The 14,872-nt window shown below is 38.2% G+C and overlaps 1 protein-coding gene across 1 annotated transcript in view; it reads left to right on the forward strand.

Annotated features, from left to right (window-relative positions):
• The window catches only part of tbc1d32 (TBC1 domain family, member 32), an 86,065-nt gene that overhangs the window by 13,359 nt on the left and 57,834 nt on the right, over positions 1-14,872 (forward strand). The window contains exons 15-23 of the mRNA XM_042503384.1: positions 443-585; positions 2,493-2,620; positions 3,374-3,575; positions 5,892-5,971; positions 6,609-6,747; positions 9,018-9,105; positions 10,502-10,620; positions 13,293-13,412; positions 13,676-13,764. Coding sequence (XP_042359318.1) covers positions 443-585; positions 2,493-2,620; positions 3,374-3,575; positions 5,892-5,971; positions 6,609-6,747; positions 9,018-9,105; positions 10,502-10,620; positions 13,293-13,412; positions 13,676-13,764 — 1,108 coding nt within the window. The remainder of the gene's footprint in view (positions 1-442; positions 586-2,492; positions 2,621-3,373; positions 3,576-5,891; positions 5,972-6,608; positions 6,748-9,017; positions 9,106-10,501; positions 10,621-13,292; positions 13,413-13,675; positions 13,765-14,872) is intronic.

The raw sequence follows: 14,872 nt of genomic DNA on the forward strand, positions 1-14,872 counted from the left end.
ATAACTAAAATGTTTGATAAAAGGTTTTAAAAATAATATTCAAGTACGGTATTTAATTAAATGTATAGAATTACTTTCCACCAAGTTATTGTCAGTAGTTATTTGCACCTAGTTTATATTAGTGTAAAGATCCTCTTTACTGTATGAACCTGTGTTCTGGATGATCAGATTTCTAGTGTATATGAAATCAATAAAAACATCAATCTAGGTTCTGTAGAAATGTTATATGTGTCCAGTATAAAAAATGGAAATGCACAGATCCAGGCAGTAAAACCCAACGAGCATCCAGCAGCTTAGTTGGAGCATCTTCACGAAATTTGATTTTCACGTTATTAACAAATATGATACAAGCAGGACAATGTTTAGTTTCAGTTTTAAAGGATATAAATGGTGCAAGATGGATTGACATGCATGTAATTCAGTTAAATCTTTGTGCTTTCAGACTCCCTGTCGCCCAGCTGTCTGGCAATGGATGTGCTGTGGATGCTGTGTGAGAGAACAGAGTGTGCTGCTGAGTGTCTCTACCAGACGCCTGTGATAGAGACACTGTTGGCTCCTGTTATAACTCTGCTCGATGGACAGCAGGTCGAACACACATACACACATACTAAACACACACATCTGTTTTAATGCAGTTGTGAGTACAATAGACTGCATATTGATTTTCATATACATACCAAATGAGTCATAGATTCATTCATATAAATAGTCAGTTTGCAATTGAGAATTTCCAGTTCTAGGCAATAACCAGGTAAACAACATCACAATGGTAGACTCTTTGTTAAGAGTAACAAAAAGTCCATTCATATATTTTAAAAACAGAGCCTTGACAAGCCTGTTGTTTTGCCATGGAGCCTTTAATATCACATACATGTTGTTTTGTAGCTTTCTAGTGATCTTAAGTCTATTTCAGGCATTTTTCACCTGCTATAATTAGAATTCTGGGGAAGACATTGAATATTCTTTAATGTTTATGTTAAAATGGTCAGATTTAAAGATGTCAAAATATTTGAATATGGCAACTTTTATCATGATAAATGCTTTAGCCTTTAATCCTTACCCTACTGTCCATTTACTTAAATTATACCATAGTGAATACTCAATTCTGATTGGCTTCAGAGTGTCCATTAAAACCTGATATAGAACACCTACTAAGTAGTTGTGGTAAAGCTGTGTGTTCATCATTCTTAATTAATACGCTGTCTACACAACAGTCATCTCACATCCTATTTGCTATTCAGCTTGCTACTTAAGCGACTTCAGCTGACAGTATCGTTACATAATGGCATAATATTTGTTTGTGAAAATCTGGATATTGATTTGGGGACATGACTAGATAGCTAGCCAGTGTTGTTAAAAATCCTGTCAAGTTATATTTACTGTTTGTCAACCTTGCAAAATGTTATTGACTTTGAATCTTTATAGTATAACGTTAGCTTTCTAGCTTATAGTTGAGCCAAGAGGTCTTATGCGCTGAGCAAACTAGAAATATTTCCTTTTGGCAAGTTGTATTTAAGGTTTGTCCTATTTACTGGAGTAGTGTACTGTGTTTCCCTTGCATAAGAACCTTATAAGATGGTTATGATGGTGGTAGGATGATGGTACACAGAGACAGACAACCATTCACGCTCACATTAACACCTACAGGCAATGTAGAGCCACCAATTTACCTAACTTGCATATCTTTGGACTGCGGGAGGAAGCCGGGGAGCTAGAAGAAAACCCAAGCTGACACAGGGAGAACATTCAGACTCCACATAGAAGGGCCCCAGCTGGCCGGCGGGTTCAAACCACATCCCTCTTGCGTTCGTGCTTGGCTAAATTTTGAAGGCAAAATGCATTAAAGTATAAATGAATCCTCAACTGTTTTTTCTTTGGCCAGTGACCATGGTATTAGCAGGATAATGCGCTTCGAGATGTCCATAATCAGGAATTAATGGCCTCCGTGGAGACAACCTCCGCTGCACGTCAGTCAGTCATGCCCCTTCGTCTATCTTTAATTCCTGATAATGGGCACCTCGTCAGGTATTATCCCTTACCTATTCCATCCCCAGTAGCTTTAATCTTACCCTCAGTTTTAAATGCACAGGATTTGCCCTCACCATATTTCCCTTATATACATCTGATTCTAATCTTGATTATAAATGCATAGGCTATAGCCAGCAATGTTTTCTAACCCCAACCCTTACCCCAAACCACATTTTCAAACCTTGATTCAATCACCATATCTGAATCCTAATGTGTTTGTTATTATCATGTCAGAAGGACACAAAAGAGTAGCTGTTAACGTCTCACAGCAAGACAGTTTTTATGCTCCATCAGCCCTTTTAAATTGTGGAAGCATTGCTTATGAACATATAACAGCTTTGTTGTATTCCATATTGCCAAAGTTAATGATATTTCAATTTCCAATATGTGATCATCACTCCTTGGATTCGTCTTGTTTCTGAAGCTGTTGGGTAATTTGTCTGTTTATTCTCTATGGTTTACAGGCAAAATTAAAATCTCCTTCAGCAACACTGACTCTCATCGCTGATGTTCTGGCTCGCATCGCAAACACTGACAGAGGATTAGCTCTCTTCTTATACGAGAAGAACCTCGTTGTAGCCCACAGTGAGAGGTGAGACAGTGTGATTGAATTATGATTAAACACAGTGTCATTTAATATCTTTGCAGATGATGAATAAATAACTTTTTTTTCTGACAAAGCGAGAAGACTTCAATGTAGAGTTATGTTTGCATAACAAATCCTCCTGGTTCTGCACAGAGAACAGATTAGACCTGAGGATGTTGCAGGTTTGTCAGTTACTGCAGTCATATCTTTGATCTACTCAAGTCTCATTATAGCGAGAGCGCAGAAAAAGTATGTTTTATTAAAGATAGCCAGGATCACTCAGCTGCTCCATGTTATTTTTTATTCAGTTGTAATTGGCTGACCCTGATCAGTCTGTCCAACCCGAAACAACAGTCTTTTGTTGTGAGTTAGCAATAATATGTTCACCAAGGCTGATACCACAAAGTGCAAACTGTTTTGACTAACATGCTCTAGTCTGCCATTAATTCATGTTTTGATCTCCTCTGAGACATTCATTGTAAAAATGAACACATAGAAGTGCACAAGGGACTTTACTCCACATACTTCTTGTCACTCAAAGAATTTTGAGATGTAGTCTTGATAGGGAAAGCAAAAACAATACAATACAAAGTACAATACAAAAAACAGAATTAAAACAACAGGAACAGAAAGTACTTGAAACATGCCCCGACTCCCCCGACATTTCTCTAAGCACAACACTGCATATACACATTTAAAATCTGTCTTGTATCTCCTCTCAGCGCACTTCTCTTTGTCTGTTTCCCCTCTCCTCTGCAGAACCTTCCCCGCTCATGTCATTGTACAGTTCACCCTCAGGCTGCTGGATAAGGAGCTGTCATCACTAAGTGAATCTGACTTGTCCCATACATCTTGCGGAGCCTTTATCTTCGTCTGTAGGCAGATATACAACACCTGTGAGGGTTTGCAGGTGCTCCGACCCTACGGCCTGCACAAGGCTGTTGCTGCTGCATGGAAAAAGGTACCTGCATATAATTTGTCAATACAATACAGATCAAGCTTTCAGATTCAAACACTCACTGGCTGAGGTTTTCCCTCAGGTTTAACTGGTTTAATAATAGCCTGATAAAAGTCTTCACTGGTTTCTGGGAAAAGTTTCAGATAAAAAAGAAAAAAAAAGGTTAATATTTAGGAAAGTGTTGTGCTTGTTTTGTAAAATTCACCTGAGGATCTTGCAGTTTCACAATGGTAAAGCGCTTGATGCAACAAAAACAGTATTAAAAATCGAATTATTAAACACATACGAAAAACAATTAAGCATCATAATATTGGTGTTGTTGTTGGAATTGGTTGTTTATTCCACGCAGATTCTGTAAATGCAAGAAATGAGGCCCTTTTGTGAGGAGCACTGTCTGACTAATCCCGCTGTGAAAACATGTAAAAGATGGGAGATAAAGGCTGTATCTAAATCTTTTTTTTGTATAGTATCTAATGGAGGGATGTCCATGTCTAATGATCATTTTCACTGGCTAGAATATTCCTGTCATGTTTCATTTCCTTGATGAATGTTGTATTCCCTCTTTATTCATTCACTGCAGCGAGAAAAGTGGCATCACTGCTTACCAAATGGAGAGAATTAACAACCGATTGTAATGTGCTCCATTTAATTTTTAGAATACTGTGTTTGTCAAGACAACACATCAAAATCAGAATACCTTTAGTAACACAGTATAGGGAAAAACAAAACTGAAAACAAAAAAACAGACACAGTTGAATCTGCAACCAAAACCAAAAATAACTCTCAATAACTCCCTCTCCAGAGGAAACATAGAAAAGACAAGTAGTGAAACTGGATGGAACAGGCAGGAAACATCAGTAATATCTCAAAGTAGATATCTGTAAATACAGTCCCACTTTCTGTCTCACTCCTTTGTTATTCAAAACATTCATGTCAAAAATTAACTTCAATGAGACACTGTGGCATCAGTAAAAAACATTTCCCCACTGACTTCCTCCTGCCTTTACCCCAGTATGTGTTAAATATTAATGATCATTCTGCATGTATTGTACTATCATGCACCGGACAGCACGTACGATATGATGCATCAAATCTAAGTCCACACCTATTTTCGTAGTGACATCGTGCAACAACAACGTTAACCTCAGTCCACCCGCTATAAAACAACACAACACACACTGACATGGCTCCTAAAGCTTGTGGGAGGCATCTCAAGGAAGAATTTAGTTTTAATTAGTTCACAGGGAATACAACAGTCAAAGGTTAGATTGATTAGAATGACAGTTTTGGCCCTGATTTTCAGTGTTGTCAGATTGTGCTAATACAGAGAGGAACTGAGATGAATCCAGTCTGTTAGTTCAGTTTTCTTTGCCCTCATTTAGTTTGTTAAAGATGCAGCAGACACTAACTAACACATAACTAACGCGTACATTTTTACGTGGCTTTGTTCAGTGTCTAATTCTGACTGGCCAGTTACAGAATTCTACGTTGTCATTTCTGAATAGCAGACTTTTGCAATGGACGCTGTTTTGATCATAGATGCTTAGCGGGAGCAATAAAATTATTTTTAAATCAATAGGATAATTTTTGAATCCAAATTTTGTGTCAAATAATTGATCTCTTTAGTACGTGGTTGTGTAATAAGTGGGATTATGTACAGTGAGTGGGTCATTACTGTAAAATGAACCCCTTCAGGGTGAATCAAGACCCCTCTTTATGTATTAGGACCACTTATAAAAATAAGTCTTTTATTAATGATTTTACGTGGTATCCTCTGGGATTTTTTTATGTCATGATACTTATGAGAGTTGTCTTTCTGTAAAATTCTAAATAAAAACCAAATCAAATTTAAAAAATATGACACCGTTAGTTTCATTTCCCAGTAATGACACACTCGCTGTACATGGTCCCTATGTGGGTTTTTTTTATTTTAGAAAATTAAATGATTAATAATAACAGAAATACAAACTCAGGACAAAACATAAAAGTCTGGTAGTAGACCAATAGTTCAGAAATTACAGTAAAGTAATAAAGTCCAGTAAAGTCACAGAAAAGATGCAGCAAGGTTGAACACTGTATGAAATCAAAATACAACTGGGTTACAAAATGTTCTGCCTTGACTCAGAAGTTGTTCAACATTAATCTGTGGATTTGAATTAATTTAATCTTTAACAAAAAGCCAGCTGCTTCTAAGTCTCCCTCTGTTGTAGGAGCATAGTGTGAAGAAGACTTTTAATAATTGTGGTCAAAGCTTCAAAGGTGCCCAAACACTCATACACAGAGTGATATTAAAATAATTTTTTCCTTCTTTGTTTTTAGACCAGCTCATTGTCAGAGAGGGTTCTGACCCCGGTGCCTGGAGCCACAGCCGGAGCATCCAACCAGGAGCTGCAGAACATGTGAGGCCACTTTGAATACTTCATTCAAATCTCTGCAAGTAAAGTTGTGATTAGTCTTAATGCATGTATAACAGACACTGAACTTGGACATTTTAAGACACACAGTGATGTTTTTCCACCCCGTCGTCCAACGACTTAGAGACAGAATTATCAAAATAAAAGTCTGAGTGATTGTTTCTCCATATAACCTGTTTTTGGCTATGTAATATAAAGACTACAGTAAGTTCTTTTTATGATATGTATAAACATATCCAGTACTTGCTAATATGTTTACATAAAAGAAAATATATTTTAACTGATCACAAAGCATGCAGCATGACACCAAAATATGTTTCCAAAGTATAGCAATATACTGTTTGTGCATTGGTAACACCTCAGTGACAGCTACTATAAAATGCAAATCACTGGCACAGAAATATTGTGTAGCTACAATATTTTTTTGTTATTACAACCACTTAAACTGTGTGCAGCAGAATCAAGATGTTGACCTTAATTGGGGTTCAGAGGCAGTATGGTCAATGATTGCCAAGAGACCATATAATCAGGTTGTACTTTGTTGACACCCACAGCATCTCTGCCTAGCATCTCTGATAGTAACGCATGGGATGGCCTGTCTTTGTCTTCAACGTTGGAACAGGCTAATCTGGGAGGAGACATTGTTGGACAGCCTGCTGAACTTTGCTGCAACTCCTAAAGGCCTTCTGCTGCTTCAGCAGACAGGAGCAATCAATGAGTGCGTCTCCTATATGTTCTCTCGCTTTACTAAAAAACTCCAGGTAATAACAAACACAGTACTTTTCCTTTTAATAATAGTGTTCAAAACTTTGTGTTTTACCTCACCACTTTTATGTGCACCTAGGTTGCCAAGTGTGCTTCTCTTGCACACATTTAGGATTTTTTTTTTCCAGCCTTTATTCATAGACTGTAGGTGCCTGGAGCCAAATGTTCTTTTACAGCAACGTCCTGCTTCAAGTCAGGCACTTTCCAGCAGCCTTCAGTCTGTACAGTAATTCACAGAAACACTTATTAAAATGTTCTCAGGCTCATATATCAGTGTGTGCAGTCTCCAGTTGTTTTAATTATGACAGAGAAGTCTATTAAAATCCTTTACAGGCTCTCTGTAATTTCTGTTTTTTCTCTACCATCCATTTTACATGAATTCTCATGTGAATCAGCATCATATCAGTTTGTTGCTGTATATAAATCGGCTGAGCTGGCCTGACTCCCTCAAACAACATAAATAAATTAAAAACATTAATAGTCAGACACAGATGTAAAACAGTCCAGTGTATAATAGTTTATGATTCGTAATATAGATTAATTCAGATTAGATTAGATTGCTATACGTCACCATCAGTCACATAACATGTGTTCTCTTAATAGAATAAACCTTCAAATTAGACAAATGAAATCAAAATCTCTCCAATTCAACAAAATTAAAAGTTTATATAATGTTATATTTTGGAGTCAACATCTAAACCAATCAACTGTTAAAATTGGTGAGAGCCAGGTATTTCCCATCATGCCCTGGATCTTGAAGTTGGTGGATAGCAACTGCACTGCCTGGCTCTAAAAATTTGCATCCACCTCAACATTTTAAGGTTATTATTGTCCACATGTGACGTCAGAGCAAGTCAGAATAAAGTCAGAGACAAATTTAACCGACTTCAATTGTGCAATGATCGGCACTGATCGATTCTGAGCTGGCCTGACTCATCTGGAACCAGCCAAATATCTAACATTAAAGGAATTTCACATGTTGCCAGAATCATTTAGTTGTAAAAGCGCTGGTACTAGATTTCAAGTTAAAATGTAAGCTGTTTATATAACTTTACCATACCAACTTCATATGCATCTAAGTTTACAAATCATAGGACTTCGCCGCAGGATTGCTGATAGGCACTGATGCTGATGTAGTTTGATCGAACGGTTTCATCACCTTTATGGAAGGCCTGGAAGAATTAACTTTGGCAGTGATTCGATTTTTAATCTTTCTTGATAGCGTCAACGCGCCAAAGTAATATTATGCTGTTCAAGTGATTCTTTGCCACACTGAGTTACAGTAAGCTAACCCTGAAGCCATGGTAGGGTTAGAAAAAAATCATTACAAACAGGCTGTTAAATCAATTATGTTTATTTTCATTGAATTGAATTGAAAAGTTACCAAACACATGATAATAGCAAGATTAAATCTACATTTAAAACTTAGAGTTAGTTTTATTTCTGCATGCCATCTACAGTAAAGTATTCATGCATGCAGTGTGGCAAGGGTGTTATATATTCTATAATGTTCCACCCAGCAGAACATAATCTATTGTAAAGCCTTTATTCATTCTGTTGGCCCATGTCATCAGTTCCCCTAATTCACTCTGCAGAAGATGTGGTAATTTGTTGTTCCTGCTGCTCCTCAAGGCCACGGTCATATTTCCTGAAGACTGTTCAGTATTCACCAGTAGCCTGTAGGCTGTTACATGCTGCTACTCCCAAGGTGGCTTTAATTTATTAATCTCTGGACTCTACATATGCCTAACATACATAGTATTGTCCATGATTCATATTGTAGACACGCACGCACTCTCAGTCTTACAGCAAACTTTAGCTAATCCCCTGTGGGCTTAATTTACTGCCATTGTTTACACACTCTTGTAATTGCTTCTCTCGTTTGGCATTTCACTTTAATTATAGAATGTAATTATATTTTGTCTATTTTTAGTTGTGACATTGTGTTGTAATTAATGAAGAGCCTGCACACTCAAAAATCAATTTGCAATTTGATTTCTCTTCAGCGTACCAAACTACATTATGTGGTGCCTTTTCAGGATTCTAGCCATGTCATGACTGAGTTTGCATACTGAATCACAAATGCCAAATTTACCATTTATTCTCCATTTCTTCCAAAATAAAGCCCTGTTTCCCTCGCCCCTTACATTAAAACTCGTCTTGTCTTGTCTGTCCTGTCCAAACCTCTCATTCTTTTGTTAACTTGAATAAGCGAAAAAGATTAAGTACTGCAATATTTTGGGTATTCTGTGTGTGTTTTCTGCAGGTGAGCCGCTGTGAGAAGTTTGGATATGGGGTGATGGTGACACAGGTGGCAGCAACTGCGCCAGGGGTGGCAGCTTTGCACAGTTCAGGTACAAGAGCACTTGCACAAACACTTTGCCTGCTTTATGGCGACCAGACAAAAACAACTTGGCATACAAGTCTTACGTATCACAGTTGGCATTCAGCAGCCAAGGGAGCAACATCTTTTTCAGATTGCTTGTGACAGGATAAGTGGATGAAGAAGGAGCAAGATCAGGTGTTAACTGTCAAGTGTTTGTAAGGATTAACTGTATGTCTGAAAAGTCAGTCAGACAGTCAGAAAATAAATGTAAATCTCATTTTAATGCCTCTTGTAACACATTTTTACAAGTGTAGTTGACTCATACGTTCCACATATCAGGTACATATTGATGCATCGTGGAAAAAAGAGACATGAACAGAGATAGTGGCATGCAACCGATAAAGTTTGTCATTATGAAATTAAATTGTAAATTTGAAATTATAAATGTGTAATATTTTGAGCATGAGTACCCCAGAGTGAACACAGTTTGCATCTGGCTGGGGACCTTTGCTCCATATTATTACCCTTTCTCTCTCCTGCCATATTTCCTGTCTCTACTGTCACTTATAAACAAAGTACCTAAAGTTATATTTAAGTTATCCTAAATTTTGACGTTTTAAAATGTTACTTTATTAAAACATTGTACCGTAAATATTAATAGAACGCAGATATTAGTTTTGCATGATGAAATATTAGACCTTTAATGCTTAAAGGGATAGATTGGCTTTTTTGAACGGGGTAATGTAACCTACATATTCATAGTTAGTTTTTTTACAAAGAGTAGATGACGGTCTGCATGCATCCAGTTTGGAGACGCATGCTGGAGTACAGTTACAGAAGCTAAGCAATGTACTGCTCTGGACAGGGGCAGCAACAAAATGTATTTAAGCCACTTGAAAAAAAGCCCGCCTCAAAAAATATATATCACTTTAACTGTATGCCATTTTAGGAATATTTTCACTTACCTTGCTGTCAAGACAGCCCTGAGAAAAACAGTAGTATTACCTTACAGAACATGGGAGCTACTGGCCCACCACTGACTTGAGTAGTTAGTCTGTTCGTGTTATTGTTCAGCGTCTGTGTTTTAAAGGGTTATTTTGCACCAAAGTGAAATAATATTACAAACAAACTGCTGATCGTGGCAGCAGTAGACCAGCAGAGTTCCTCAAGTTGAAGTTTTAGCTCTTGTCAATGGAGCCTGGTGGCTTTGAACAGAGTGATATGACAGCTTTAGTTCCTAATTGGAAAGAGCTGTCTGAGGGAAAGGTAGAGTGGTGAAAATATTCCAAATATAACATACATGTCAACTGATACTGATTTTTTTTAGGTGGCTTAAATACATTTTGGGGCTGCCCCCATCTACAGCAGTACATTGCTCAGCTTCACACCCATATTGAAACTACTGGCTTGATACTGTGTTGCAGGTTTTGTGCGGGCACTGGTAGTAGAGCTGTGGTCTGTTCTTGAGTGCGGCAGAGAAGATGTTGGGGTGGTCCGTCCCAAGCCCACACCCATGGACCCCATAGACAGGAGTTGCCTCAAGGTACTGTGTGTGATTAACTGAGCCATTTTATGCCAGACTGAAATAGGATCAAACTAAACTGCTGCCCACAGACTGAAAATGTAACCTCATGTGTCTCAGTTCAACCTCAAACAGGAGTGTAGTAACAGTTCACTCTCTGTTGCATAAGGCTGCATTTTTAGATTTGGTACAAGTTTGGGCCACATTTTCAGGGTAAGTTCAGGACAGGCTCAAACTTTCATTTGAAGCTCTAGCATGTCTGTCTGTATATATGTGTGTGTGTGTGTGTGTGTGTGTGTGTGTGTGTCTGATGCCAAGCTCTGACAGGAGCCAAGTCGTCTCTCTCAGAGAAACTAGCCAAGTGAATACAGACCGCCAGTGAAGTGTGAACTGTGTCCTGCCACTGGTGACTTTAAAGCCTGCCTTATCAGTGGGTCAGCTGCCAGGTTACATACATACACTCAGACCTTCAAGTCCATCCCAGCCAGTACGTGGTAACAGAGCCCCAGAACCTTTGGAAACAAATAAATGTGGCATTAAAAAAGTGTGTGACAAAATACATTTGTAGCATGGACGAATTACAGCAGAATTTTTCTCAAATGAGCTCCGATGTGGACATAGCGGTATGGTAGGGGAATCAGCAGCATTTTAAACAGCACATCAAACAGGCAGCAGCAGATGAAAGAACGGACTTCAGGCAAACATACCTTTTATATATTTTTACAATCACTGCAGTTGTCAAAAGGCTTTGTTGTTCCTTTCAATCTGCTCAATAGAATTTAAAATTCTTACTTTCATGTATGTGTGAGTGTGCACATGTGGGCATACATCATTGTTTTTCTTTGATTCCCATGAGTTTTCCCCGCTCTCCTTGATCAAGTGATGAGAGGAGGAGGACTTGGTTTTTATTATTCTTCAGGTTACTGTTCTGTTCACATGTTCAGATTTAATTTCATTGTGTGCGTTTTTATATCAGCATAATTTAATTCCCGTAACATCCTTTTTTCTGCTTTTTTTAAATGTTCTGATCAGACAAAATACACTGAGAACTTCTAGATATATGTATTCTTGGGGCGGCAGTAGCTCAGTCTTTGGGCTTGCCACTGGAGGGCAAGGCACTGAACCCCAGACTCCTCAGGCAGCTGTGCTGTGGCGACTTTTAATTCTGGCATCTTTCTACATTTGATCCAAGTATGCGTGTGTGTTAATTATACATAACAACAGAATGAAAAAAATGAGTTTTCTCAAGGGGACAGGGGAGATGCTGTATTGAGGTGATGTTCCACTGGTGGAACAAGAAGCGAAGCTGAAAAAAGATGGCAACTGCGAGTGGTGGGGATAACGTTACTAATAAAAAAGAAAAATGTGTCTGCTTGGACGTATTGTTACTTATACAGTGCTGTGCAACAGTCTTAGGCCTTCATAGATTTGTTGTTTTGGGAAAGTTGTAACGAGGATACATGTATATTTATTTTTCAATCTCTTTATGAAGATACAAACAAGGAATGCAGAAAACATGCACAATGCATTGGAACACCAAAAAAGTCAGAACAAAATGGCTTCTTCAGACTGAAGTCAAGATTTTGTGTGAAACATGGATCGTACAACCATAACAGAAGGTAGTGCAAACAATCAATATGGGGCTTTGGTCATGTCTTAAAGAAGATTACTAATGTTTATCTCATATTGTCTGCCTAAGACAGTTCAAGACATGCTAAGTGGAAAAGGAGGTCACACTAAATACTTGCAACTTTAGCCTGTTGAAGATGTTTAATTCTGAAATAAATTTGAATATGAATTTGTGTTTTTAATATTGTATAAATATTATCTGTATGTTCTAGTTATATTTTGATAAGAGGACTACTGAGACATAAATACGTATTATCATTATAACTTTGCTAAAATAAAGTTTAAGGTGGCCGAAGACTTTTACACAGTATGGTAACTTTATTTTCAGATGACTTCTCCAGCTCTGAGGCTGTTTATTTGCTGCATGATTTTATTATTAATTGTCTCCATGCAACCCACTGATGTGTCGGTATTGGCCGTGGCAACAAGTGTCATCGCGTTCTCCAGTATGAAAGATGCTTATTTCCTAACTATTCATCTTTCTGTGGGCCTGTATTTAAACAGAGCTAGACTCGTTTAGGTGGGCTGATGCCCCCCCAAAAAAACCTTGTAGGCCAGACAGTGACTTAAATCACCAGCAGCTCAGCATTTTTGTTTTTGTTTTTTTTAACCACCACATTTTGCATATATGAAATGTCAGAAAAGTATGAAGGTATGAAAAAATAGATATTGCCCATGCCCTCACGTTGTCAATACTATGATATTAGCATTTACTGGCTAGTTGAGTATCCGATCTCTCCATTATTCTTGTTAAATTTAGTTTTAAAACCAAACCCTCACAGGTATTTCTTCAAAATACAGAAACAAAGTAACACCAAACACATAAATACACACAATAGATAGACGGCACAGTGACAACGAAAGTACATCAGACATCATCTGATTCTCTGTTTCTGATCAACAATGACTACATGTCTGATCATCTTTCAAAAACAGTTCTACTTAAGTTTTCTTTCTGAGTTTAGTTTTATTTAAGTCTTTGACCCTATCTCTCTTGCCATCTTTCTTGCTTTTTCTAACCCTCTCATTGACTTTTCTGTTTGTCTTACTTTCTGTCTCTCCAGTCCTTCCTGTCCTTGGTGAACTTGCTCTCCTCTTCCCAATCGGTGTGGGAGCTCCTGGGCCGCCAGCTGCTCGCCAACAAGAGTGAATACACCCTGCGAGAGGTGCCAACCTCCATTCCTGTGAGTGTTTTTCACACCGTGCAGTGCAGACCTTATGCAATGCCTCATTCAGCCATTTGAGGGCATGTTTGCACTTTTTATTTTGCCTCCAACCACCACACATGCATTTGTTTCACCTCACAAAGGCCCCCCTCCTACCAAAGCCCCCAGCACACTGAGGCTGATGTACATTTTTCACCTTGCACATCGTGAATATCCACAGTTGTCTTTTTTTGCACCTTAACTGCCATTTTTTTTTCACAACCTCTTATTTTACTCCACAGGATCTGATTGACAGGCTGATTGCTGTGAATTCAGACGCAAAGATTCATTCCCTGTTTCACTATGAGCAGTCTCACACATTCGGCCTGAGGTGAGATTGGTATTTTTTTTTCCACATAACTTAACATCAGTGGGGAGGCACATGGTATCGGATTAGCACCTGGTGACTGCACACACACACACACACACACACACACTAACACTGACATGGACACACACACACACACACACACACACACACACGCTTCAGCCTCTGGCAATAGCAGACTGACATGGTTCTTTATACTTTGATTACCCAGCACTGAAAGGCTGATGAAAGGATTTCTGTGGATAAGAGAGAAATAAGCTGGGCTGTGTGTGTGTGCGTGTGTGTGTGTGTGCACGTATGTGTTTGTATGTTCCTATATATATAAAGAACAGAAATCATAAGTGAAAAGGCTGTTTAAATGGGTAAAAAAATTTGTCCAAAAAGGAAAAGCTGTCCTTAGTTGTAAGTTAAAGGTTCAAATTAAGGGTAGGATTGCAGTACAAATTAAAATAAACACTCTACTATAAAAATATAATTATTGGAAAGGATTATAAATTAATGTGTGAGAAAAGTTGCATCTTGTATCTTAAAGGTTCAGTAAGCTTTAAATTAAGGTTTATTTTTTAAGGTTAATGTGCTACAATAGGGAGATTTAAGAGAGATATAAAGCATTCTGTGCAAGAACGTATTTTTACTTACACAGGTGCAAATGTGTCTCGGTTGTGTGTGCAAAGCCATGATGGCTGCTGAGCATTCCTTTGCTGTCTTTTTAAAGGCTTCCTGAATCACAATAGCTTTGACTTGTTTAGAGCCTTGCTGACTCACTCGCTCTGTCTGTGCCTGTCAGTCAGCCCACTCCTATTAACATCCAGAAGCCAAGTGAAAGGAACAAGATGCTCTATTCATTTGCCACCCAGACTGACAGATCCACTGACAAACATACACTCAGTGCCTCTGTGTGGGTTGCTTAATGTGCTAAATGTAGCATTTTAATGGCAATAAGTCAAGTCATACCATGTTAATTTTGAGGTATTAGTGTAATTGTAATCTCACATAGCAGAGCTATCTTGCGCTGTGCCACAGCTGGAGAAAGGTCTAACTGAACCCATCATAATTCCGCATGAAGGGAGAAATTGCTTTCGGTTGTTTTTACTTCTTCAAACCAGTCAAA

Source organism: Plectropomus leopardus, chromosome 16, assembly GCF_008729295.1.
Source record: "Plectropomus leopardus isolate mb chromosome 16, YSFRI_Pleo_2.0, whole genome shotgun sequence".
Taxonomy (NCBI): domain Eukaryota; kingdom Metazoa; phylum Chordata; class Actinopteri; order Perciformes; family Serranidae; genus Plectropomus; species Plectropomus leopardus.